Source organism: Trachypithecus francoisi, unplaced genomic scaffold, assembly GCF_009764315.1.
Source record: "Trachypithecus francoisi isolate TF-2019V2 unplaced genomic scaffold, Tfra_2.0 Lachesis_group14, whole genome shotgun sequence".
In the NCBI taxonomy this organism is placed as follows: domain Eukaryota; kingdom Metazoa; phylum Chordata; class Mammalia; order Primates; family Cercopithecidae; genus Trachypithecus; species Trachypithecus francoisi.
In genome coordinates this window covers 12,942,470-12,967,514 of record NW_022681459.1, presented here as the reverse complement: position 1 = coordinate 12,967,514, position 25,045 = coordinate 12,942,470, and the positions used below count along the sequence as shown (strand labels likewise).

Genomic DNA, 25,045 nt, shown 5'->3' with positions numbered 1-25,045 from the left:
ATTAGAGATTCTGTTTTCAGTATTCCTCATTAATAAAATAATTTTTGTTGAGAACAGTTTAAGATGTGATATTTCTTTGTATTCCACGAAAATTTAAAGAATGTCATTGAAATCCAGAAACAGAAGTATATATTATCTAGGACTTGCTTTGTCTTGGTTTATATGCCTAAGTCCGAGTAGTTTAAAATTTATAATTAATATACTCTTTGAATGCTTAGAAATGGCGCCTATTTTAGTTGTTCTAGTTTCATCTTACATAAAATGGAGCGATTACTAACTCGGGATTATGATGCGCTACACATAAAACATTTGCAGGCCGGGCGCGGTGGCTCAAGCCTGTAATCCCAGCACTTTGGGAGGCCGAGACGGGCGGATCACGAGGTCAGGAGATCGAGACCATCCTGGCTAACACGGTGAAACCCCGTCTCTACTAAAAAAATACAAAAAACTAGCCGGGCGAGGTAGCGGGCGCCTGTAGTCCCAGCTACTCGGGAGGCTGAGGCAGGAGAATGGCGTAAACCCCGGAGGCGGAGCTTGCAGTGAGCTGAGATCCGCCACTGCACTCCAGCCCGGGTGACAGAGCGAGACTCCGTCTCAAAAAAAAAAAAAAAAAAAAAACATTTGCAATGATGTCTGGCACTTAGGAAACCCTCAGTTATGACAATTTTCTTACTTTCTTCTTGGATATGTTCTTTGAAAAACGGACTGGTATGGAAAAGCTTTGAGAAGATGGAAATATACAAGATAGGCTATCTCTGAAACATTTTTCTATAGAGCGTTTGATTCTCTGTTTCATGTATATATTCATATATGCTAGCTGCAGTCATGCAGACACAATTTGGATCTTGGGTTTTTTTTTTTTTTTTCCTTTTACACATGCAGTTATAAATTTAGAAAACTGGCTGTTTCCTCTGGACTAAGTTTGTTTTTTTTAATTTCCAGTGCTTTAAATGCAAAATTGCAAGCATATGTACAAGTAGAAAGAATAGTAAAATGAACCCTCCCATCCACCTGTCACTCAATTGCAGTAATGATCAAATCTAGTCACTCTTGTCCCTAAGTCAGTCTGGAATGCAAGGTTTTTATCTTAACTGTTTGGGTTCTCCAGCAATCCTGGCAAAACACATGCGAGTTTGTTGCTTATCTCTTCTAGTGACCTGTAAAGTCTGTAAATTAAGATGTGCTAAAGCATCACATGTTACTAATTGATGTTTTGCTAATATATTTAAAACATCTTATTAGTACCACATAATTTTTAGTGTTTTCAAAAAGAAATATCTTTGAGAATTTGGTCAAAGGTGAATTTAAGAATTGAATGACTAAATAAAAAAGTGGACAAACTGTTTTCAGAATTAGTAGCAATTACCAATTCCATTTACTCTGTTCATTAACTTTGTTTTCTGTCTTTTGTTAGCCACATTTGATTTTGTGTTTTTGAAATATCTTTGGTCATAATTCAGACTTTCAGCATTAATCACCTGTCTTAGGTAGCCTGTTTACAAAAGGGACTTTTAGGTTCTCCATTTGCCCTTAATATTGGGAATAAAGACAGAGTTTCTGTAGGACTCTGACAACATACAACTTTACGAAGTTTTTTTTAATATATATATTTATCTTCTTGGCTTTCTTAAATATCATCAATGTCTTTTCTTGCTTTACGTATTTAGCAACTTAAATGTCATCTTGTCTGAGATCAATACATTTCCAACTTGGAGAGACAGTGAGAAGAGAGACTTCAGATTTTTAAAATGTGGAACAACACATTCTGATGGTGACCAGATTTTAAGCTGTTTCTTCAGTAGACAAAACTACTTAGGCTACCAATGATAAGCTTTTAATATGGATCTAAGATTGTCTCTGTTCTCCCTCTTCCCTGGTTGTTAGTCTTTGGAATTTCTTATGCACTCTTAAAATTATTTCATGTACTGATGCATTCACTTTCAATGATAAAACATGACTGTATGACCAGGTAGGTAGGCCGCTTTTCAGATTCCTGTACTAACTGAATGGGCCCCATTAGCCCAAGTGAGAGCTTAACTTGTCACTCTTCCTAAATGTCTTCCTCAGCTGAGTGCTTATTTACAGTAATCTACTGCTGCTTATAGCAGATGCTATGATTTGTATAAGCTGTCATGTCTACTTGGAAGAACGATATTGAAAGGCATTGAGATACTTATTTCCCTCAAAAGCCCATAATCCAACAACTATTTAGAATATCTTATTTAAGAGATAGGTTTATAATACCCAAAGGGAACTTAATATATACTGAAAGTCCCTGATTGAATAGATTCTGACCTTAACCAGAAATATTAATTACGTGCTTATCAGACACTTACTGTGCTATCCCAGGGTTGGCCACTGTTGAGGGAACACCAGATGAATCATATCGTCCCTGCCTTCAAGGATTGTATATTCTAATAGGACAGACAGCCCATCAGCAGAATAGGAGGTCGAAAGTGGTCAGGGATCAGATAAAGTGATCAAGGAAAGTGGAGGATGCAGTGGTAAGATAGAATGCTCTGCACACAGAGATTGAGGGGATCATGTGGTGGGAATTAGTGAACCAGCATGCAAGCCAGGCGTTTTTCTTGGCTTTTGTTCAATTGGAAGGAGCATAAAACTACTAAAGTAGCTTATGTTTAGAAATAGGGCTTATTGAAGGGGACAGGGCATCTCCTAGAATCCAAATGCACATCCCAAGACTCACAAGAGTTAGCGGGCACAGGCAGGCCCTGTCAGATCCTGTCTCTGCTAGATCCAATCTTGTCAGTTTCTCATCTTCCCTTGCCTCTCTGGGTATTTCCCTGTTTTCCTTTCCTGGACTAACTGCTTCTTCCAGATGCCTAGTTTGAGTCCACCCATGGTTTTGGGGGGTTTTTTGTTGTTGTTGTTGTTTTGTTAAGGTTTTTTTTTTTTTTTTTTTTTTTGAGTCAGGGTCTCACTCTGTTGCCCAGACTGGAGTGCAGTGATGTGATCACGGTTCACTGCAGCCTCGACTTCCTCGCTCAAGCTATCCTCCCACCTCAGCCTCCCGAGTAGCTGGGACTATAGGCGCAAGCCACCATGCATGCACCCTTGGTTGTTGACATGCCACCTGTGGCTCAGACTTATCCTCACCTCCAGTCAAATTTCTTCCTTATCTAGCGGCAGCCTTTGTGTGTTCGTGAAAGCCCTTGAGGGAGAGACTGCTATGTACAGTTTGGTTTTCTTGGGCTGTAACGAGGTATAGGGATGGCGCTGCAGAGCTGAAATACAGTCACTAATGAGTCTTCCTTCAGAGAGCTGAGGGTGGGAGCACCACATAAAAGGAGTTGGGGGTCAGCAGCCTCCTGACAGTCTGAAAGCCAAAGATGATGGATGTGGAGCTCCACGGGGAGGCTATAGCATGCCACGTTATGTTTCCTGCCCTTGAGGAAAGCTTTTCACCAGGCGGGCAGTACAGATACGTACTTAATAGCGATGTGGGGTACACTGATAAATACCAGAAAGCATTCCCTAAGAGGGGTTAGCCTTATTTCACCGTGAGCAGAGGAGGTTTGTCCATGTGGGGAGACCCTAATGGGCTTAGACATCTGAAGTGTAGTCTAAGGGATCTTAGGTAAGAGTGTGTTTGGAACACAGTGTATGTATTTATACAGCAAATGTTCTGTGTGGCTATAATTTAGGAAAATTTGTGGGAATTGAGGACAGCTTATTTTTCTAGTAGCTGACAGAGGCCTGGGTTTGCTTCTGCTTTAGGTATAAGTATCTCGAGTCCTTTTTTAAAAAGGAAAATCAAGAAAATAGTCAGAATTGGGTTTCACATAAGAAACATTTTAGGGAGGAGTATGAGAGTTAGGATTTGCTAATGTGTGCTGTATTAGCAAATTGTTTGCACTGCTTGTCATATTAGCAATACATGTATGTTTTGAAAAACACATGCAAATTAAACAGCTTAAGGAACTTCTATCTTTATTTCCTCATGTAAGATTCGAGATGCCGCAAAGAAAATATTAAAATCTCCTGAGCTTGTGATCTGCCCGTCTCAGCCTCCCAAAGTGCTGGGATTACAGGCGTGAGCCACTGTGCCTGGCTTACTGCTTCCATTTTAATAGTTAGTACAGTAGGAAAACTGTGCATGGGCTTTATGTGGTTTTTTTTTTTTTTTTTTTTTTGAGACCGAGTCTCACTCTGTCACCAGGCTGGAGTGCAGTGGTGTGATCTCAGCTCACTGCAGCACCCACCTCCTGGGTTCAAGAAATTCTCCTGCCTCAGCCTCCCGACTAGCTGGCAATTAACAGGCGTGCGCCACCACACCCAGCTAATTTTTGTATTTTTAGTAGGGACAGGATTTCACCATGTTAGCCGGGATGGTCTTTATCTCTTGACCTCATGATCCGCCCGCCTCAGCCTCCCAGAGTGCTGGGATTACAGGTGCGCACACCACTGTGCCCGGCCTGGTTCACATTTTATAATCTCCACATCCATCTGCATATTAACAATTGTCATTGTCGGTGTTACAGAGAGAGAAGCTGAAGCGCAGAAAATAACACGCATGTCCTAGATTTCATGGCGGGAACTGGAAGTAAATTCTGTGTTTGGCTCATCACTGTATAAAGTTCTAGAACTACTCTTTAGGGAAAAGCCCCATTTTCATGGGTTTTAATTTGTCAATTTGCAATTCTACCTGCTTGGAAATAGTCAACCTAATCAGTTACTGCCCTGTTGCACCAACTATTACCACAGGAACCTGAAGGTGGTATGCAACCAACATGAGAAACAGATTCTTTTCTCCTGGTCATCAATTTGTACCCTACAAACAATTTGTTGTTTTAAACTGTATAGAGGGAACCATGATGTGAATGAATATGCCTGCTACTGGGTTTATAGAAAACCAGCGACTCCTGAGGAAATTCTCAGCAGGGTTGTATTTCAGTGAAGTGGCAGCTAGAACCCCTTCAGAAAACTGCAGTAACTCACACTTTACTGCACATAAAGTCGTGTCCCTCAGGGTGGACTCTCAAGTGTCATAGAGTTTAGGACTCATGAGTGCTGCAGCTTTGTGATCTAATGAACAAGTAAAGATGATGGGAGAACTATATTCCTGTACAAAAAGCCACTTCACCTTTCATTATATAGAAAAAAAAGTCATGGGAAATTAAATTTTTAGTGGCATTTTTCAGTTGAGCATTTTCTGTGATCTAAAGTGCCTGCATTGAGATATTAAGATACTTAACAAAGTAAAATAAAGAGAAGTCATAATAGCTGGATCCCTCTGGAGCTAGGCTACTGTAGCAGTGGTTTCAAGAATAACTCTCTCAACACCCACCCCAGGATTCTGATTTAGAGATTTTTTTGTGTGTTCTCATAGCATATACCTCTACCCCTGAATTTGTCGCCTGCTACACTGATTGATACCTTATTTTTAAATTTTGTTTTTAAAATAGATGATTTTTTTTAGAGCAGTTTTAGGTTCACAGAAAAATTAAGAAGAAGGTACAAAGGCTTCCCATATACTTGCTACCTCCACACATGCTTAGCCTCTCCTATTATCAACATCCCCTACAGAGTGATACATTTGTTACAATCGATGACCCAACGTTGGTACATCATTAGCACCCAAAGGCCATAGTTTCCATGAGGGTTCAGTCTTGGTAGTATACATTTTTTGGGTTTGGACAAATGTATAATGATATACGTCTGTCATTGTGATATCATACAGAGTAGTTTCACTGCCCTGAAAATCCTCTGTGCTCTGTTTATCCTCCCCCTGCCCCCAACTGCCCAAACCCCTGGCAACCACTGATCTTTTTAATCTCCGGAGTTTTGCCTTTTCCAGAATGTCATAGAGTGGGAAGAATGTCATATAGTATGCAGCCTTTTCAGATGGGCTTCTTTCACTTAGCAATGTTGGTGAAGTTCCTCCGTGTCTTTTCATGGGTTCATAGCCCATTTCCTTTCAGTGCTGAATAACATTCCATTGTCTAGGTGTGTACCCCATCGTATTATTGATCCATTCACAGTGCCTTATTTTTTTGTTGATTTTTTTGGGGGTCTGGGACTAAGGTAAGGTAAACAAGGCACTCAGGAATTGAGATTAAGAATTTTTAATGTGATATTTTTAAAAATCAAAATTACTGCAAAGAAAACTCTATGATGAACAAAATATCAACTTTTTAAACAAAGATTGAGTCACGCTGAGCCCTCTGAATGTCATGGACAATCATAAGCAAAATTCCGTGTATCGTCTAACTCTCTATGGACATTATCTTGCTCAGAGACCTTGTTTTCCCTCCAAGGAAGGCACTACTTCTCCTGTAGCCTTCTCAGGTCAAAGTTCTTTTCTCAAAATCCTCACAGCGTTGCCTCTACAGATGGGAATGTCCTCTTTTCCTCTTCATTTTTGTTTCCAAACCACTCTTCCTTTCTCTTCCCTAAAAGCCCCCCCCCCCCCCACCTCAGCTGTGAAGTGCATGCTTTCAGACTAGATGGTTTTGCTCCTCCCCCTGTTGGTCATCTCCAGACCTCTTTCTACCTCATCGACGTTCACCACTCAGACTTTGAAGATTTTAGCTCCTTCCTTGCTGTCATCCAGTGTAGCCACTCATTTGCTGATTCTTAAGTGATCCTAATATTGATCTCAGTGATCCTCCCAATATTCCAGTTTGGCAGTTCATGATTCTCATCCCTCCAATGACCTTGTTTTCATCATTCTCCATCGCCTATTGCTTACAATGGTCATATTATATTCCTTGCAATGACCAATAACTGCAGCTCCTCCAAAATTTTAATTTCAATTATCTGACTCTGCAAGTCCTACTTATTACCACCTCACTTTCTCCAGTCATGTACGCCACACATTCTTTAGCCCCTGGAGTGTGATCAGTGGACTCAGACGTCATTGGTCCTACCACCTTTTACCTGTGTCTAATTCCCCTCATATTCTCACTTTTGCCACTTCAGATTGCATGGCCCAGCATTCTAATCATTCCCTTGCTTATACCATCAGATCTCTGTATTCATTGTTATTTATCTGGCAAAACAGCCACCCTGGTGAAATGCAAGATTTATGCAAGGGAATGCACATTGTAAAAATAGATGTTGGCCGGGCGCGGTGGCTCAAGCCTGTAATCCCAGCACTTTGGGAGGCCGAGACGGGCGGATCACGAGGTCAGGAGATGGAGACCATCCTGGCTAACACGGTGAAACCCCGTCTCTACTAAAAAACACAAAAAAAATTAGCCGGGCGAGGTGGCGGGCGCCTGTAGTCCTAGCTACTCAGGAGGCTGAGGCAGGAGAATGGCGTGAACCCGGGAGGCGGAGCTTGCAGTGAGCTGAGATCTGGCCACTGCACTCCAGCCTGGGCGGCAGAGCGAGACTCCGTCTCAAAAAAAAACAAAACAAAACAAAACAAAAAAACAAAAATAGATGTTTGTGTTTATGTTTTTCTTTCAAATCTCATTAATAAATAAAAGTGGTTTGTTATTTCACAAATGTGATTTAATTGAGCGAGTTTCACATTTCATTCTAAGTGCTCAGTAAACACCATGATTTATTCACAACAGTAATCAAAGCAAGGCACTGTAGTTAGTTATGGGAGCAAAGAGAATTCATGAGTTTTTTTATCTAAATGACACCCTTGATAAATTTTTGATAAATTATTTTCATGTAAGTTACTTGGAATAAGAGCAGGATTTTTATATAGAAAGCTTTCTATGTGTCATATCCTGTAAAATGTTTGTCTGATTAGTGAGATCTAGGGGGAGGTTGAATTTAAGTAAACATAATATCCCCAGCCATATCTACTGTAACATTTATTTAGAACATTACAGACTATTATCCCACACCAATTTATTTCACACCAAAAGTCACCTCATGCTTGTAAGAATCCTCCTTTCCCCCTCCTGTTTCTATTTGAGCTCCCCTGGGAAAATATTTTCAGTCTAAATGAATGCAATAAATTAAAAGTTGCATTGATAAACATTTTGAATGGAATGGCTAGATATTTGTTATTTGCATCTTTTTCTTTCTACTGGATTTTTTTTTAGCTTGGTCAGAAGTAGAGCAGGCTTGACTGTTAGGGAATAGCAGTACAAGTTGAGTATCCCGAATTTAAAAATCCAGAGTCTGAAATGCTCAAAAATCCAAAACTTTTTGAGTGCCAACGTGATGCTTAAAGGAAATGCTCATTGGAGTATTTTGGATTTTGGACTTTTCAGATTTGAGATGCTCAACCAGTAAGTATATAATGCAAATGTTCCAAAATCAGAAAAAGTCAGAGACCTTGAAAACACTTCTGGTCCCAAGCATTTTAGATAAGGGACACTCCACCTGTATCTTACAGTGGAGGCTCATTAGATGCTTGTACATGCCAGCCCCTGCCTCAAATAACAATTGGTTCTTTTTGTGTGCTCTCCCAGGTCTACCCTGAACTGCAGATCACCAATGTGGTAGAAGCCAACCAACCAGTGACCATCCAGAACTGGTGCAAGCGGGGCCGCAAGCAGTGCAAGACCCATCCCCACTTTGTGATTCCCTACCGCTGCTTAGGTGAGCCGGCTGGCCGTGGAGCTGGTGTTGACTGGGGGCCTGGTCTTTAGGGAAGAAAAAGAGGATGTTCCTGTTAGCTCATATACACAGACTTGTTCTTCAGCACGTTGCCACTCCGTGTTGTACTGTGTTTTGGACTCTTGCAGTTCCATTCTGTACACTGACACTCCAAGAGCAGTATTTTTGAGTTCTCTGCCTCAGAATGAATTTACCCAGGATGTTTATTGAAATTACAAATTCCTGAGCCAGTCCCAGGACTCCTGAATGAAAAATGCCTATAGTAGTGGATCCGGGAATTCTTATTTTGCTGTATCCCATAGATGATTCTCATGAACTGGGGCCTTGTGTGTTTCTTCACATAGACTTTCTAGGAGAAAGAATCTAATGTGAAGCTGCAACATTTTGCGAATTTCTAAAAAAAAAAAAAAACTTTTTTACAATAACTACTCCTCTTATTTGGTGATAGCAGAGGAATTGGAATTGGGAAGGCTTTTTTTCTGCTTACATCAAACCGGAGGAAACAGTTTGATCACTAATGTTTAATATTTGTTTTATCCCAAACCTCAAATTTACTTCAACCTTTTATTTTAAAAAATTGAGTAGTTTTATGTGGTATCGTGCTCTTTTCCTCTGGAAACTGTCATTCTCCATATTTAATCTAACTTGGTAAATGGTTGTTAGGAATATAGGAAGTATAGGATAACTTGGTTATTCCTAGTTGTTGTTTTTGTGTGACCAGTCATTGCAGTAATCAAGTTCTTTGCTCTGATATCTTACATCTAGATGTTTTCCACAAGTGTATTCGTCAGTAGGCAGGTTGTAAATAAGGATATAGAGATTGTGGAGATTGTGGACAAATATTGATGTGCATTCCGATGACTTCTTATAAAGATTAAAAGGAATATTTCAAAGAAAATCCAACAGCAAACCTAGAAAGTAAGGATAATTACTGAAGATTCTGGAGATCTTCGTAATATGTGGTCAAAAATGAATGTCATAAGAGCATATTGATTGCTGTTCATTCATGTGCATAATTTGAGACATAAAATGAAAACACTGGGCGTTAGAATGAAGATTTCACCTGGTGAATTTACTTACAATGTAATTTATTCACAATGTGATTGATGAAGAGAGTGTAGAAAACTAGATTCTTAAATATTTGATAATTCAAGAGTTTCCTTAAAAAACAAAAACAAACAAAAAACCTCCAAGTGAACGAACAGTACAAGTAATAAAAATATAAAAAATGTCCTCAGATCTCAATATCAAGTCAGAAGATTTTATGATATTATAATTACACAGAGACTGTCCAAATATTCGTATTTGTTGTGATACACTGTATTATGTACCATTTAGGGAAACAACAGCCTAAGAAATGTGGTTTTAAATAATTAATCTCATCTAACAAACACCTATTTGATAGTAAAGTTAATGACCTGTCCTCACCTTATGTTTTTAACCATTATGGAAAGAGAACCACTTGAAAATGTATCATTCCACTAACAAATAATTACAGAGCTGTGATGCACAGGCTGGAGACTGGCAAGGAGAAATAGAGAGAAGCCCATAAAATAATTCTTTCTCTGGAAAGGAGTTTATTCCTGCCAAGGCTTTGCCATCAGTCATTATCAGATTTCTCTTTCATCCTATGAACAGATTCTGGGCTCCTTTGATGTGGAGGTACATAATTCAAGAAGATAGGTCACTTGCGACATGTTAAGCAAATTTCCCGGTTCTGGTGTAGTGTCTGATGTGAAATGAGCATGTTGACACTAACTGTTCTTGACTACTATGGGACTAGATAATCATTAGCTATTTCCTGTAGGTACTTGGCCTGTTTGAATCATTTTACCATATTTTCTCATTTTATGAATCACTGGTCCTTTTCCATTGGACCTGAAATTAGACCCTAATGTGACAAGTAGAGCATATGTTGTCTCTTACTTTGTTATTAACCTTAGATTAGAATTAAGGAATATAGGCACTGCTTTTTTCTTAGGTAGTGGCAAATTTTCCAAAGGTCTCAAATCCAGAGTCTTATACAGAGTTTATAAAATAACCTGGTAGAGTAGGCAGACCATGCCTTGTCTTTCTGGAAAAGGAATTGAAAAACAGGCTTTTCAATAGGGGTAACATAGGTACGTAGGTGTAACTCATGTACCTTTTACTTGCACTTAATAGGCAAGCAGTGTTGGTTTTTAGTCTCTCTTCACAGGCTATACAGCTACCAAGATCCAGAGAGGTTGCATCTCTTGCTATAACTCACAGCCAATAAATGGGAGAGTCAGTACTGCAGTCAGCACTACAGTCCAAGATCTCTTGATTATTGGTCCAGTATTTTTTACAGTATAAACAAGAATTTGTATTAAAGCAAATATTCACTATGAATTAGATACAATAAATAACACTTAAAAAGAAACTCATAGCTATCGTTGTGTTGATAAAGGAGACAAGCATGACCTAATACAGGATAAATCTCCATGTGATATGTTTTCTACTTTATAGTAGTAGGTAACATTCTTACGTATCATTGCTGCTTAACAAAGAATTACTGTTCAGCATTAACATAAGTATGCTCTAAAATCTCTGGACTGTATCCAAATACATATTTTAGATGAAAGAGTTTTTTTTGTTTGTTTGTTTTTTTTACTGACCTCGCAAACAAAATAAGATTGTCTTAAACATTAAGCGTGTTAAAATTCAAAACAAAGCTTGAAGAGAGAAAAATGCTTGTTATGTCTTGCATGCAACCTTTCTAACCTCTTTATCAGATGAAGGATCCAGTGTGGCACTGGATTATTTTTGTGTAATATTTTGCTTGGACATATGTGCTCAACATTTCTTGTCTGCATGGGGAAAGTATGTCAGGTAGCTGTTGCCACTTTCTTCCCATGGAGTGGCTAGTTTCCCTTGAGAATAAGTTGGCTTTCTCATCTCACCCTTTGCTTTTGTTAGTACCTCTGCAACCACAGGGTAAGATTCATCTTAATCATGTGAACATTTTATTAATTATCTCGTGTGATTCAAGCACATCATTACTGTTCCTCATGGAGAGTATTTTCTTTGCAAAGCTTTCAGCCCTTTCCATTTGAATGACTTCTCTTCGTGGTGTAATAGATCCACTGTTGAAATTGCACTGTTGAAATTGGCACTTTTCTGTGCTTGTCTCTCACCAGCAAAGGCAAGGAACATTGCGTAAAATAAATTACTGTTGAATTACTGGGGCAAAGTCAGGTTAATAGCTTAATCCAAAAGAAGAATTACAAGTTACAGAATTTTACCTTAAATGTCATTCTATTTCATTTTGTAATTAAGACTTTGCAGATATGTAAGTAGTAGTGACCAGAAATCGAATCAGATATGGTCAAATGAGAAAGATATTCAGTTCACGTTAATTTTGAATTTTATTGTTTTAATACAATTTTAGGAAAAGCATGCCTTGTCTTCTAGGTTTCTTGGCTGCCTTTTATCAGTTATCTACAGCTGTCTTCTTTCGCATGGAAAGGATGTATTTTTGAATACTCTGTCATACCAGGGTAGTTCTTTGAATTTATGTAAACAACAATTTTCTTGAGACACATCAATACCACGCAATAGTTAGAAATGTCACATGAGAGTTCACCAAACTTTAAAAATGGAGGTGAGGACGGAAAAACATTTTTATTGTAGACTTTAAGGATCTTGTAAATCCCTGCATGTAATCCAGTGTGCTAGAGAATTGGTGCCCATGGCGCCTCCTGTCCCCACCGACCTGCACTGCGTAAATCCTCCTAATTCTGAAGTCGTGGGAGATGCATGTGAGGGAGCTATACATGCACTGTGATGAGAATGGGACTTCATCATTCTCATTATTTAATGAGCCTGGCCTCTGCGCACAAGAAGGATGCAAATTCTTGAACGTTCTTGATTGTTTACATCATGGTCTCATAAGGAATGACCAGAATTGCTGGGTATTTCTTCATCAGGGAAGGCTAATCAGCCATCCTTGGAGAGACATCAGACTCCTTTATATGTGGCCTTCCCATGGGACCTGTGAATGGTCCACGTTAATCATGCTTCAAAACAGTATATGCAGCCTGATTCTCAACTAAGTAAAAGAAAACATGTCCAGAAAAGAAACCTTACCAGTGTTTATCTCCAAACAGTGGGACTACAGGTGATTTTGATTTTATTTAAGCCCTTTTCTATGAATTTGTATAATAAATGAGTAGCTTTTATCATCAGCAAAAGATAGACTATGAAATCAGTACATATAATTTTGTATCTGTATGTAGTACCATCGAATGGTAATAGAGAAAAGTAGAAAGACTTGAAAGTCGACACAGAATGATCATTAATTTGTTTTATCACTTGGTAGTTGTACTTTATGAGCTTTATACATATAGTATGGGAAAATACACTTTAGTTTTAAAAACACCACTCTGCCAAATTAAAAGAAAATATGTTCGTTCATACAATCTTCAACAATATTTAAGCAGTGTTAATCATCACTAATTCTTCAGGAAGATTCGTGATCTTCCTTAATTTTTTTTCCCTCCAAAATTGCATATGGCAGCCACATAGGCCAGAAGGAAGAATGGGAAGAGCTTACATTTATCTCATAGATTCCTTCTGGGTGAGGGAGACTTAGAAAGTGAAGCCCTCTTCCATTTGGTTAAGCAAGAACACCTATAAAAATGATGTCCTTCTACATAGGTCATCCTCCGTGACCCACTGCCACACTTCCTTGGCCCTGTCCCAAGTTCCACAGCGGCCTCAATTGCATTGGCTCCTGCTTGATTTGCTTTCTAAAACTCAGGACAGGGGATGAGTTGAGAAGACTGACTTTTTTAAGAGTCACATTTTGAAAAGAAAGAAAGGTAGTGGTGTTTCTTGGCTCCATTTCCAATGTTGTTGCTTCTCATTTTAATTATTGTACCTGGTATTGTGTCCTCTTTCTGGGACTTTTAACAACTAATGTTTTGATTGATAAGAGCTATAATAGTATGGGTGATTTATACTTCATTACATCTTCAGTTTTGTCTTCTTTACTGGAGTTGTATTCAGGTGTCATTAAGTAACAGGAGGCATTGAAAAGAAACAATAACTTTTGAAAAACTGCTGTTATGGCTTATGAGTGGGCTTTGCTGATATTTTCTTGAAGCACAGAATTTATCTATCTGTGTAGGTCCTAGATGACAGGTGAGAAAAAGAAACCCAGCTTATTTGGCATGATATTGTCCCAAGGCTTGTTAGTAATTGCTTTGAAAAATGAATAGCAAGGCTAATGGACATCTCATTTGTAGTACATGCTATGAATTGCAAATATGTGCGCAAAAGAAATTTCTCTGATTACAAAAGTAATATATATTCAGTGTACAAAGTTGTGAAAATGTAACCACTAGCTAAAAATAATCAAAACCATTTGGCTTCCTTGCAGTCTACATTATTTTCATATATGTTTTGCTTTTGTTTTCAGTGTTATATAATTGTTTCCTGTTTTGTGACTTGCTTTTTTCACCTAACATTTTTAGAATACCCTATCTGTGAAATTAAATATTCTTGGAGAGCATAATTTTTAATGTAGCATCACACCAGACACCGTAATGTGTTTACTCTTTATTTATGGTTATTTAGGTGGTTTTCTTTATTTTGTGGTGGTGTAATAGTTGTTATAAGTGATGCTGTGATAAACATCCTGGTAGATAAATTTCTGTTTAGTTGATTTTTATATAACAGTTATTGGCGGAATGCCTTGCAAATCTAATAGTTGGTGTAATAAAATATATGTATATGAAAATATAGAGGAAAATTTTAATACTGATTTATGATCCTGAGTTTAACATAAGCATAGATACCCCTACATTTAGCTATGATTTTTTTTTATTGATAGAGTAAAAGCACCTGTAATTTCTACTTAAAACCATTTAAAATAATTACTGTTTAAATCTATTTAAACAATTTTAAATACTCCTTTTCCAAATTTCCACCTTAGGAAACAGTTAATTTAATATTCTCAGAGAAATAAGTCCTACAAAATTGACCAATAAAAGGTCAAACTTATGTATTCATTGTGTATGTTTTATTGATCACCCACAGTGTGAGAGTCCCTAGAGGTGGCTGAAATGTGGGCCTTCCTCTTAGAGAGTAGATAGTGGGCATGAAGGGGGATGGAATTTCAGCTCAGGAATTTAAGGCAGACTTGACAGGAAGTAGCATTGTGAGCCAAGATCTCAAGGATAAGATTTCAAGGCAAGAAAGGAGATGTATTTTAGGTATTCAGACAGAGGGTCAACAAAGTCTTTAAGGTAGGAACTGAAAGGATATGTGTAGAAGAACATGGTTCACACTTTTCAGAAGGAAGAGGTAATTGGTCATGATAAGAGTAGTAGTTTTTAAAAATCATTACTATTTTAATTCATTTATAATAAATACTATTATGTTATAATTTTAAAGTTTATATCCAAATAATTGTTTTCAAGATGGTAATGAATGTATACTGCTTTTATGTATACACATAATACTTTTTGCTTTTTGGTAACTAAGTTTATAATTTTTGAGGGCAGAAAATATTTTTGTTTTTCACTTACAAAGAAATTATGATTTTAACAAGAGTTTTTGACAGCAGTGCTTTATGCCAAAGGAAAATAAAGCAACATTTAAGATATCAAAGAAAGCAAATGCAAAACAAAGATTATTTATTTATTTTTGAGACGGAGTTTCACTCTTGTTGCCAAAGCTGGAGTGCAGTGGCGTGATCTCGGCTCACTGCAACCTCCACCTCTTGGATTCAAGCTATTCTCCTGCCTCAGCCTCCTGAGTAGCTGGGATTACAGGCACCCGCCACCACGCCCAGCTAATTTTTTTTGTCTTTTTAGTAGAGATGGGGTTTCATCATGTTGGCCAGGTTGGTCTTGAACTCCTGACCTCAGGTGATCCACCTGTCTCGGCCTCCTAAAATGCTGGGATTACAGGCATGAGCCACTGTGCCCAGCCAAAACAAGGATTGTATATTACATCAAACTGACATGCAGATATGATCACATGAAGTAAATATCAACATACAATAACTCAGGGCATATTTTCACATTATTTTCCTGTAGAGTCTCCTAGAGCACAAGTTTCGGATAACCAAAATGCCTAGAGAAAAACTGATATAAGGATGGGTAATGAGCGTTAAGTAGAAACATAAAAACTAAGACTCAGTGATGGTAAAAAGTATGATAATACAGTATTCCACAGCTATAAGCTGTGACAATAAAGAGATTCTGTAACTGTCAGGCCTCTGAGCCCAAGCTAAGCCATCCTGTCCCTTGTGACCTGCACATATACACCCAGATGGCCCGAAGCAAGTGAAGAATCACAAAAGAAGTGAAAATGGCCTGTTCCTGCCTTAACTGATGATATTCCACTACAAAAGAAGTGAAAATGGCTGGTCCTTGCCTTAACTGATGACATTACCTTGTGAAATTCCTTTTTCTGGCTCATCCTGGCTTAAAAGCTCCCCCACTGAGCACCTCGAGACCCCCACCCCTGCCCACCAGAGAACAACCCCCTTTGACTGTAATTTTCCTTTACCTACCCAAATCCTATAAAATGGCCCCACCCCTATCTCCCTTCTTTGACTCTCTTTTTGGACTCAGCCCGCCTGTACCCAGGTGAAATAAATAGCCCTGTTGCTCACACAAAGCCTGTTTGGTGGTCTCTTCACAGGGACACGAGTGAAAGTAACTTTAATGGGGAAAAATGAGAAGAAGATGTGCATAAAGAAACGTTAACTGTTTTTATATTAATGGTAGTAGTATTAGTGTGTAATTCTGAGCCTGGTGCATAAATAATGTGGCATAACATAAGTGAACAGTTGTGTGATATTTTAATTCAATCATCCCATGTATTTGAGAATCAGAATTTTTGATGTGGAAAAAGAAGATTCACGTGTAACATACAATCTATTAAGAAGATACCCTGTAGTCATGAGTTTGACTTCTAGGTATCATTTCTCAGTATAATGTATCATTGTAGATTTCAGATAACGTTTTTCCCCATAAATACTGTCCACTGCAGGCCTAAAAATAATGAAAAGGCCTAAAAGACCAACTCAGTAGCTGTAAACACCAGTACTGCACCTAGATTATGGTCTTTAGAAACTGTTTTCCAGTAAAAGACATCAGTAATCTTTGGAAAGCAGGAATTTTTTTTTTCTTCTTTTTTTTTTTGAGACAGAGTCTCGCTCTGTCGCCCAGGTTGGAGTGCAGTGGTGCGATCTTGGCTCACTGCAAGCTCTGCCTCTGGGGTTCAAGCCATTCTCTGCCTCAGCCTGCCGAATAGCTGGGATTACAGGCGCCTGCCACCTCGCCTGGCTAATTTTTTTCGTATTTTTAGTAGAGACGGAGTTTCACCACCTTGGCCAGTCTGGTCTTGAACTCCTCACCTCATGATCCACCTGCCTCAGCCTCCCAAAGTACTGGGATTACAGGCATGAGCCACCACAACCCGGCAGAAAGCAGGAAATTTTTTAAAAGCTATTTTAATTAAGTCTTGTAAAAAAAATGAGCAGAAAGAAACAAAAAACTTTAAAAAAAACCTTAAAAAATGAGCAGAATCTTAGGAATCACCTGTGACTTTGCTTATTCATGCTTAGCCATTTCTGTAGGAAATTCCAGCACTATTTGAGTTAGACCACTAATTATATATGTGTGTTGTAGCTTTCTCCAAGAGATAATGGAATTCACAAATCAAAACTTTGAGATTATTAAGTGTTACAAGTGAAGTATAACCCCTGTCATTTGCTTTCAAATGAACAGCTAGACATATTTTGTGTTGATTTCTTATGGATACTGCTTTTTTTGTTTGTTTGTTTGTTTATTGAGATGGAATTTCGCACCCAGGCTGAAGTGTAATGGCTTGATCTCGGCTCACTGCAGCCTCCTCCTCCCGGGTTCAAGTGACTCTCCTCCCTCAACCTCCCAAGTAGCTGGAATTACAGACGCACACGACCACGCCTAGCAGATTTTTGTATTTTTAATAGAGACAGGGTTTCACCATGTTGGCCAAACTGGTTTCGAACTTCTGACCTCAGGTGATCCACCCGTTTTGGTCTCCCAAAGTGTTGGGATTACAGGCGTGAGCCACCATGCCTGGCCTAGATAGGCTTTTAGTTGGTTTCCATATACAGTATATATAGGGAGAAACAGACTAAGACAGACACTGGTATCCACAGAAGTAAAAAAAATAAAGTGAGGTATAATTTAAATTTCACACGGTCATGGTCACATTTTTCAGCTTTTTGCACCTATGTTATATAAAAAAGACAAAAATGCCTTTAGAGGCACAAGTTTTCAGGACTTCCTGAAGCTGTGTCATAGTTTAAAAATGCCATTAAAAAATGCCATCAGATTTAGTAACATATCAGCTGAACACTGTGGTTTTCTGTTACACTGAGTTTTCAAAAATTTCTCCCTATATTGGGAATTAGTACTGTTATGTCATATCTGGTGGTCTGAAACGTGAACTCTTTCTGTGCCAACCAGCAAACAGCTGCTTCTGTTTTATAGCTGGGTAATTCAGTCTTGGAAATTATTAGATAATTCCCACACCATTTCAGCTTGCTGTTTTAACATAAATTTAATATGAACAATATTTTTAGCTAACCTCAAACTGTGTTTATTGTCATGGAATTTTCTGTTTTATTCTGAGGTAAATGATTGCAAATGGTTATGATGAAGAATCAGAGGAGAAAGTGGACTTTCATCAAAGCTCTCTTTCTACTTGAGCCGCTTCTGAACATTTTTCTCAAGCACTGTGTATCCATCAGTCCCTACCCCAAGCAGAGAAAGGAAACAATTTTCCCTTTTGTCTTTAGAACCCCCTTTTCATCATGTCATTTCCCAAAACAAATAAAAATCTTGAGATACTGTCTTGATTTTTTTTTTTTTTTTTTTTTGGGAGACGGAGTTTCACTCTCTGTTGCCCAGGTTGGAGTGCAGTGGCGTGATCTCGGCTCACCCCAGCCTCCGCCTCCTGGGTTCAAGCAATTCTCCTGCCTCAGCCTCCCTAGTAGCTGGGATTACTGGCATGTGCCACCACGCCCAGCTAATTTTGTATTTTTAGTAGAGACGGGGTTTCTCCATGTTGGTCAGGCTGGTCTCGAACTCCCGACATCAGGTGATCTGCCCACCTCAGCCTCCCAAAGAGCTGGGATTACAGGCGTGAGTCACCACGCCCTGTCGAGTTTGATTTTTTTTTTTTGTTTTAATCATTCAAGCCAGTAAATAACTTTCCAGACAGCTGTAGTAGAAAAGAGAATTTGTATGTGACAGAACTGATGGAAGATTTTGGGATTGAGAGCCCTATGGTTTATGCCATGTGATAATTGTAGCCAGATGAAGAATATGAAATTTAAGGAAGTGTTTTAGAGTGGTACAGACAGCTATTATTATGATTCTTGGGGTAGAAGAGTAGCTTACATCCAACATAAAAAAAATGGCATTAACTGAATTAACTTCAGCCTTTGATATGAAAACCAAACTCTCATTACATTTTAAATAATGAACTACATTAAAAATAGTATATAAATATGTAAAATGTATTAGACACAGACTTCTCATAATTATAGGGAACTTTTGATGAATTTCTTCCCTGTGAAAAGAACTAAAGAAATGCTTTTTTGTGGACTTAAAATTTTTCAGTTTTACTATTGTGAATTGGGTACAGCATATCTTTATAATAATTCCATATAATACCCATTAGAGCAGAACTGTTTATTTACTTATTATGAAGGGAATACTGAAATGAAATTAAGGAAATTTTTTTCTCACATATTATGTTTTTAAAAAGTTATTTGATGTTTGTACTTAAATAAAGAATGATTTTTTTTTAAGCCAATTCTCATTTAGCATTGAGGAAGAAAATACGCTTTTTTTCAGGTACACAAAAGCATCATGGATGTAAGAAATGGCATGAAGATGAATCTACAGTCTGGGTTAAGATATATTTTAATTTCAGTGTCAAAGGCTGTTAGGAAATATTCAGATTTTAGTACTTGACAAAGAAGGCTCTCAATATTTGTTTTAGTGTTCAGTCAAGGGATAAATTCTGTCGTCTTTCTCTTTTATCATATTAGTCACTGAGTGGCTTCATTAAACATTCCCTCTTCCATATCCCCTGATAAATATCAGTTTGGTGCTGCATCCCAGGAGTGTCTGTCTGGTTTTTTTTTTTTCCTTCTCCTGTCAGTGAGTCTTAGGCTTTGGCTTTGAAACCCTACAGTGAAGGGAAATCTCAGGCAACAGCTGTGCAACCGTCTGGAGAGCAGCTAGTCCAGATTGGAGGAGACGAACAGGGCTGGTCCCAGGAGAGAGGCCTCCAGGAAAAAGTGGCATTGATGCATTACCTTCGTTAAAGGATTTTCCTGTACTTAGCATGCTTTTTAGGGTTCTACTGGAGAGTTTGGGAAAGATACAGTATTGATGGGTGCGTAGAAAATGAGGCAATTTTTTAAAATGGGGCAAATATTAACTGTAGACAAAGAAAAACCAAAAGTACAAAATAGCAGAGTTGTAACATACAAAGATAAAAATACGCCCAAGTATGAGCATTCTGGCAGTCACAATACAAATGCCATATACGGGGTAAAGCTATACCAGTAGGATGGTGGGAAGGGAAAGGGGTGGGCTCATGTTCCACAGTGGGAGGATGTACAGTGGAAAAATCAGGAGAATAGCTATTTAAGCACAGAGTTTAGCGTGTAAGTTGAAGAGACAACTAAATGAGATGGCCATGAATGATTTTTATGACCTCCTCTTGTTATGGGGAAATCGATCAAGGAGGCCTATATTTGATGGCAGGAAGAAGTTGAGTTTTAAGGTTTCCAGACTTTTTTTTTTAATCTGGAAAATTTCTTTTAAGCTTAGAAGTTGCAAGTCAAGTTACTCTTAAAGGTGTCCTAATTTAGTTGTCTAACTTGGAATTAGATAAAGCTAAACTGTGGTTTAACTGAGCTGAGTTTATTTTATGCTATATCCCAACTTTACAAGATGTTTGCTTTTTCTTGGGTATAACTTACGATTATACATATGTAAAATTACCTTTATGCCCATTTGACATACTTTAGGGCGGAATTTCCCTGTGTAAGATGTTGTAGAGGTTGTACTTGTGATTGTTTTTACTCTAGAAACATGTTGATCTTCACTTCTTTAGTGACTGGTGTTTGTTGAGGAACTTCAAACTCATCGTGATCAAAACTAGACTCATGCTCCCTAAATAGTCCCCCCTGACCACAAATCTGTTGGAAAATTCCAATGCTAATTAATAGTCATAAACTTTTTATGTAAGTCCTGTGGGGGGTTGCTGTAAGCATAGGAGATAGGGAGATGGTAGTGTGAGCTGCAGCATATGGTGAAAGCTGTTTGAAAGAAAGTAGAGCCGTGATGTGGATCCTGACGGATATGCAAAGAAAATGAAGAGGTGTAGATTTAAAAATGTTTATGGGGCCTGGGCGCGGTGGCTCACACCTGTTAATCCCAGCACTTTGGGAGGCCCAGGCGGGTGGATCACCTGAGGTCAGGAGTTCGAGACCAGCCTGACCAACATGGTGAAACCCCCATCTCTACTAAAAATACAAAAATTAGCCGGGCGTGGTGGCGGGCACCTGTAATCCCAGCTACTCGGGAGGCTGAGGCAGGAGAATCACTTGAACCCAGGAAGCGGAGGTTGCAGTGAGCCGAGATCAAGCCACTGTACTCCAGCCTGGGCGACAAGAGCGAAACTCCATCTTAAATAAATAAATAAATAAATAAATAAATAAATAAATAAAGGGGGATGTTCCAGGGGAAATAGTTTGTGTTGGGAGCATTGAGAAAAATAATAGAAAATTAGAATGAAGGTGGTTCCTTAAAGTTGGAACACTTGTAGAGATTTTTAATTTGGAAAGACATTAATTCATTTGATTATTTCTCTTATTCGATGTCCAGAAAAATATCTGTATATTCGATGTGGTTTTATTTGTACTGCACATGTCATTAATATGCTAAGTTACCTCTAAGATACCTGCTTTCTTAGTCTTTGTTACACTGTAAATTCTAGGCATCAGGATATAACTTTTTATTATGTTAGCTCTTTTAATAGATGATTGGAGAAAAAACTGATTATAATCTGGAGTAATACTTTCATAGTCTGTAGTATCCTGCAAATAACTCCTGGTCATCTTTGAATTTTACTAGCAAATGTGTAGGGTGATAGGTTGGGAGAAAGTATTATAATCAGTGGCTTTGAGGGCCTGATGAGAGGAAACAATAATTGTACAACTATATTGTGAATAAGTAGTGAATGATGCTGATGGTTAACCCTTTCCTGCGGTGCCTAGACATTTGGAAATAATTGTTTTTTGTTCAAAATGTAAGCTCTTCGATAATCGAGACTTTTGTTAATTCACTGAAGTATTCCCAGAGCTTGAACATGTCTGGCACATAGTACATACTTAATATATTATTTATTTATTTTATTTTATTTTATTATTTATTTATTTTTTTTATTTTTTTTATTTTTTTGAGACGGAGTCTCGCTCTGTCTCCCGGGCTGGAGTGCAGTGGCCGGATCTCAGCTCACTGCAAACTCCGCCTCCCGGGTTTACGCCATTCTCCTGCCTCAGCCTCCCGAGTAGCTGGGACTACAAGCGCCCGCCACCTCGCCCGGCTAGTTTTTCGTATTTTTAGTAGAGATGGGGTTTCACCGTATTAGCCAGGATGGTCTCGATCTCCTGACCTCGTGATCCGCCCGTCTCGGCCTCCCAAAGTGCTGGGATTACAGGCTTGAGCCACCGCGCCCGGCCATATTATTTATTGTATATTATATATATATAATTATGTATCATAAATTTTATATTACATATAAATTATATATTATATATATAATTATATATGTAATATAAAATGAATGGAGGATGTAGCTGAATATTGGAACAGGAAAGGGAAAAGAAAGAATAGCCCAAAGATTAGAAAGACAGAAGATGTGGAATAGCAATTTCACATGCCTAAAAGAATTTCTGAGATTATAGCAAAATCATTTACTTTACTTACTCCTTACTGATCAACAAAGGAGGAGCAGGTTTTATGTAACAACCAAGAAGTAACATAGGGATCTCAGATGAGAAGAAACCAAGTGTCTTTGGATCTTGATAAAAAGAACATTAAACTCCAGAAATAGGGTTAAACCTATCCTACACATGTCTAGTAAAAAGCCAGTATATCGGAGGCATCTGTGTTTAGAGATAAAACATACCATTAGATTCGTTTATAATAGTTTCATTGTCCTTAGTTTTTAAGGCTAATTATAAAGACTTTTTTTTTTTTTTTTGAGACGCAGTCTTGCTCTGTCGCAAAGCTGGAGTACAGTGACGCAATCTCTGCTCACTGCAACATCCACCTCCTGGGTTCAAGCTATTCTCTTGCCTCAGCTTCCCAAGTAGCCAGGACTACACGTGCCTGTCAACATGCCCGGCTAGTTTTTGTAGTTTTAGTAGAGTATTTTTTTAGAGACCATGTTGGCCACAATGGTCTCCATCGCCTGACCTCAGCAGATCCGCCCGCCTCAGCCTAGTGCTGGAATTACAGGCGTGAGCCACCACACCTGGCCTGAAGAATTATTTTTAACAGAAATCTGCTTCTGAATATTATTTAGTAGTCATAGATTTTAGAAATTTCAGATTCTTACATTGTACCTTAAAGGTTAGGATACTATTTATGAATGCTAAACATGAACTCCTGTCATCCGATTTTAATGTCTTTATTAAATGATTACATGAATGTGGTATTTCAGTAGGTGATGTATTAATAGATGTAGGTACTCCCCTCCTAAGGCTTTAAGTATATTTATGCCATGAAATATTTGGGGGGCATTTTCTTTATTTGTTGATTAGGTACCTGTATTTTCAAGAATATTACCCAGCTTCAGTTCCCTCAAGTATTTTCTTCTAGTGTTAACTACCTTATGAGAATATGGTATGGTATAACATTTTTAAAATGTATTTTTTGAAGATTTGGATGTCACTGAAGATCCCCTTATTTATTGGATGGTATCTTTATCAACTGGGAAGATAATTAGTTTCCCAGTGTTGCTATGTTTTTATGAATAGGTCCTGTAGCTCTTGCTTTCTTGAAAGCTTAGAATTGATTGTAAGCCGTGGACTAATGATATTCTCTAAACATTTAATATGAATAGGCTCATGTTCGGTATGTCAAGAAGTTGCCCTGTTTTACTATTTAAATAATTAGAGCTTAGTTTTCTTTTTCCACATTTGTTCTAAATTTTTAGGTGAGTCTAAATTCCTGGGCATCTGTGCACTTAGTTTCTTCAGTAGGTTCTTTAACCTCATTGTATCTGATCTTTGACTTCATAAAGACCCTTGGCCTACTGACCCTATATTTAATTTCAAAAGATCAGTGGTATTTAGCCTTCTCATATTTTTCCTCTTCTTTAGAGCTCCCTGGTCTCTCACTCCAGTCATTCAACTCTTTGTGTTCCTTTAACTTCCACCCTTGCTCTGTCTTTTCATGGCCATGCTTCTTTATATGGGTAGTCAGAAGTTCCTGTGTGATCTTCGTAACCTCCAGTTCCCTCCACAGTCACCTGTTATCAGGCATCTGTTCCTTGAGCTCCAGGGAATGAGCTCTTTGCTATCTTTCTGGTTGTCGGACTCACTGGGCACTGTTGTGTCCTCCACAGTCTCTCAGTGGCATCGGGCCCTGTTGATGGGTGTGTTCTCCCCACACTGATGTCATTCTGCTGCTTCTGGTGGTCTTTCTGCTGTCCTCCATTTTCCTTTCAGGCTCCCTTCCCACCCACCCACCTTTTGCAATATTCAGGATTCAGAAATTCCAAATATGGCAAAACATTTAGAATCAGAATTCAGAAATTCTAAATATCAGTGTTTATTAGGAGTCCCCTGGGGTTGTCCGTTTTCTCACATAATACATGCTTGCTAGGAGATCTCATGAGTGCAGTGGTTTTTCAGAAGCCTGCACTAATGATTGCTGAGTCACTATGTCCAGGCCAGGCCTCATACGTACTATTTACTGGTCCTCTTTCCGCGGGTGCTCCACCAAGAATTCAGATGCAATGAGATACTTCATCTAAGATGTACACCAGTTCCTCATCAAAAAATGGCAAATTCAGGCTTCTTAGGTGAAACACAGAACTCTTGAACATGGCATATGTCTATCATTCCATTTTTCTCTGTTGGCTTATTGCTGAGTACCATTTGGGATAAAAATCTATTTTGGGCAAAGGATAGGATTGTTTTATTAAATTCTCCTAGACCCTTGATTTTATGCAGAGAACTAATTAAATTTGAATGAGTTTAATGTGGAAACCCTGCTATTGATGCAGAAATCAGCCTGATTCTGCACTATCACCAGAATCAAGTATTTTTGTTGTTGTTGCTTTCTGTTTTTTTGCATTTGCTTTCTCTGCTGGTAAATAACAACTAGTATGTAAGAATCAAATGAAACAAGCATAAATCCCTAGGGAATATTTATGTATT

At 38.4% G+C, this 25,045-nt stretch overlaps 1 protein-coding gene across 6 annotated transcripts in view; it reads left to right on the top strand.

Annotated features, from left to right (window-relative positions):
- APP (amyloid beta precursor protein) overlaps positions 1 to 25,045 on the top strand; it is a 288,984-nt gene that overhangs the window by 73,992 nt on the left and 189,947 nt on the right. For all 6 annotated transcript variants that reach the window (XM_033232229.1, XM_033232228.1, XM_033232227.1 and 3 more), the window contains exon 3: positions 8,400 to 8,529. In XM_033232229.1, coding sequence (XP_033088120.1) covers positions 8,400 to 8,529 — 130 coding nt within the window. The remainder of the gene's footprint in view (positions 1 to 8,399; positions 8,530 to 25,045) is intronic.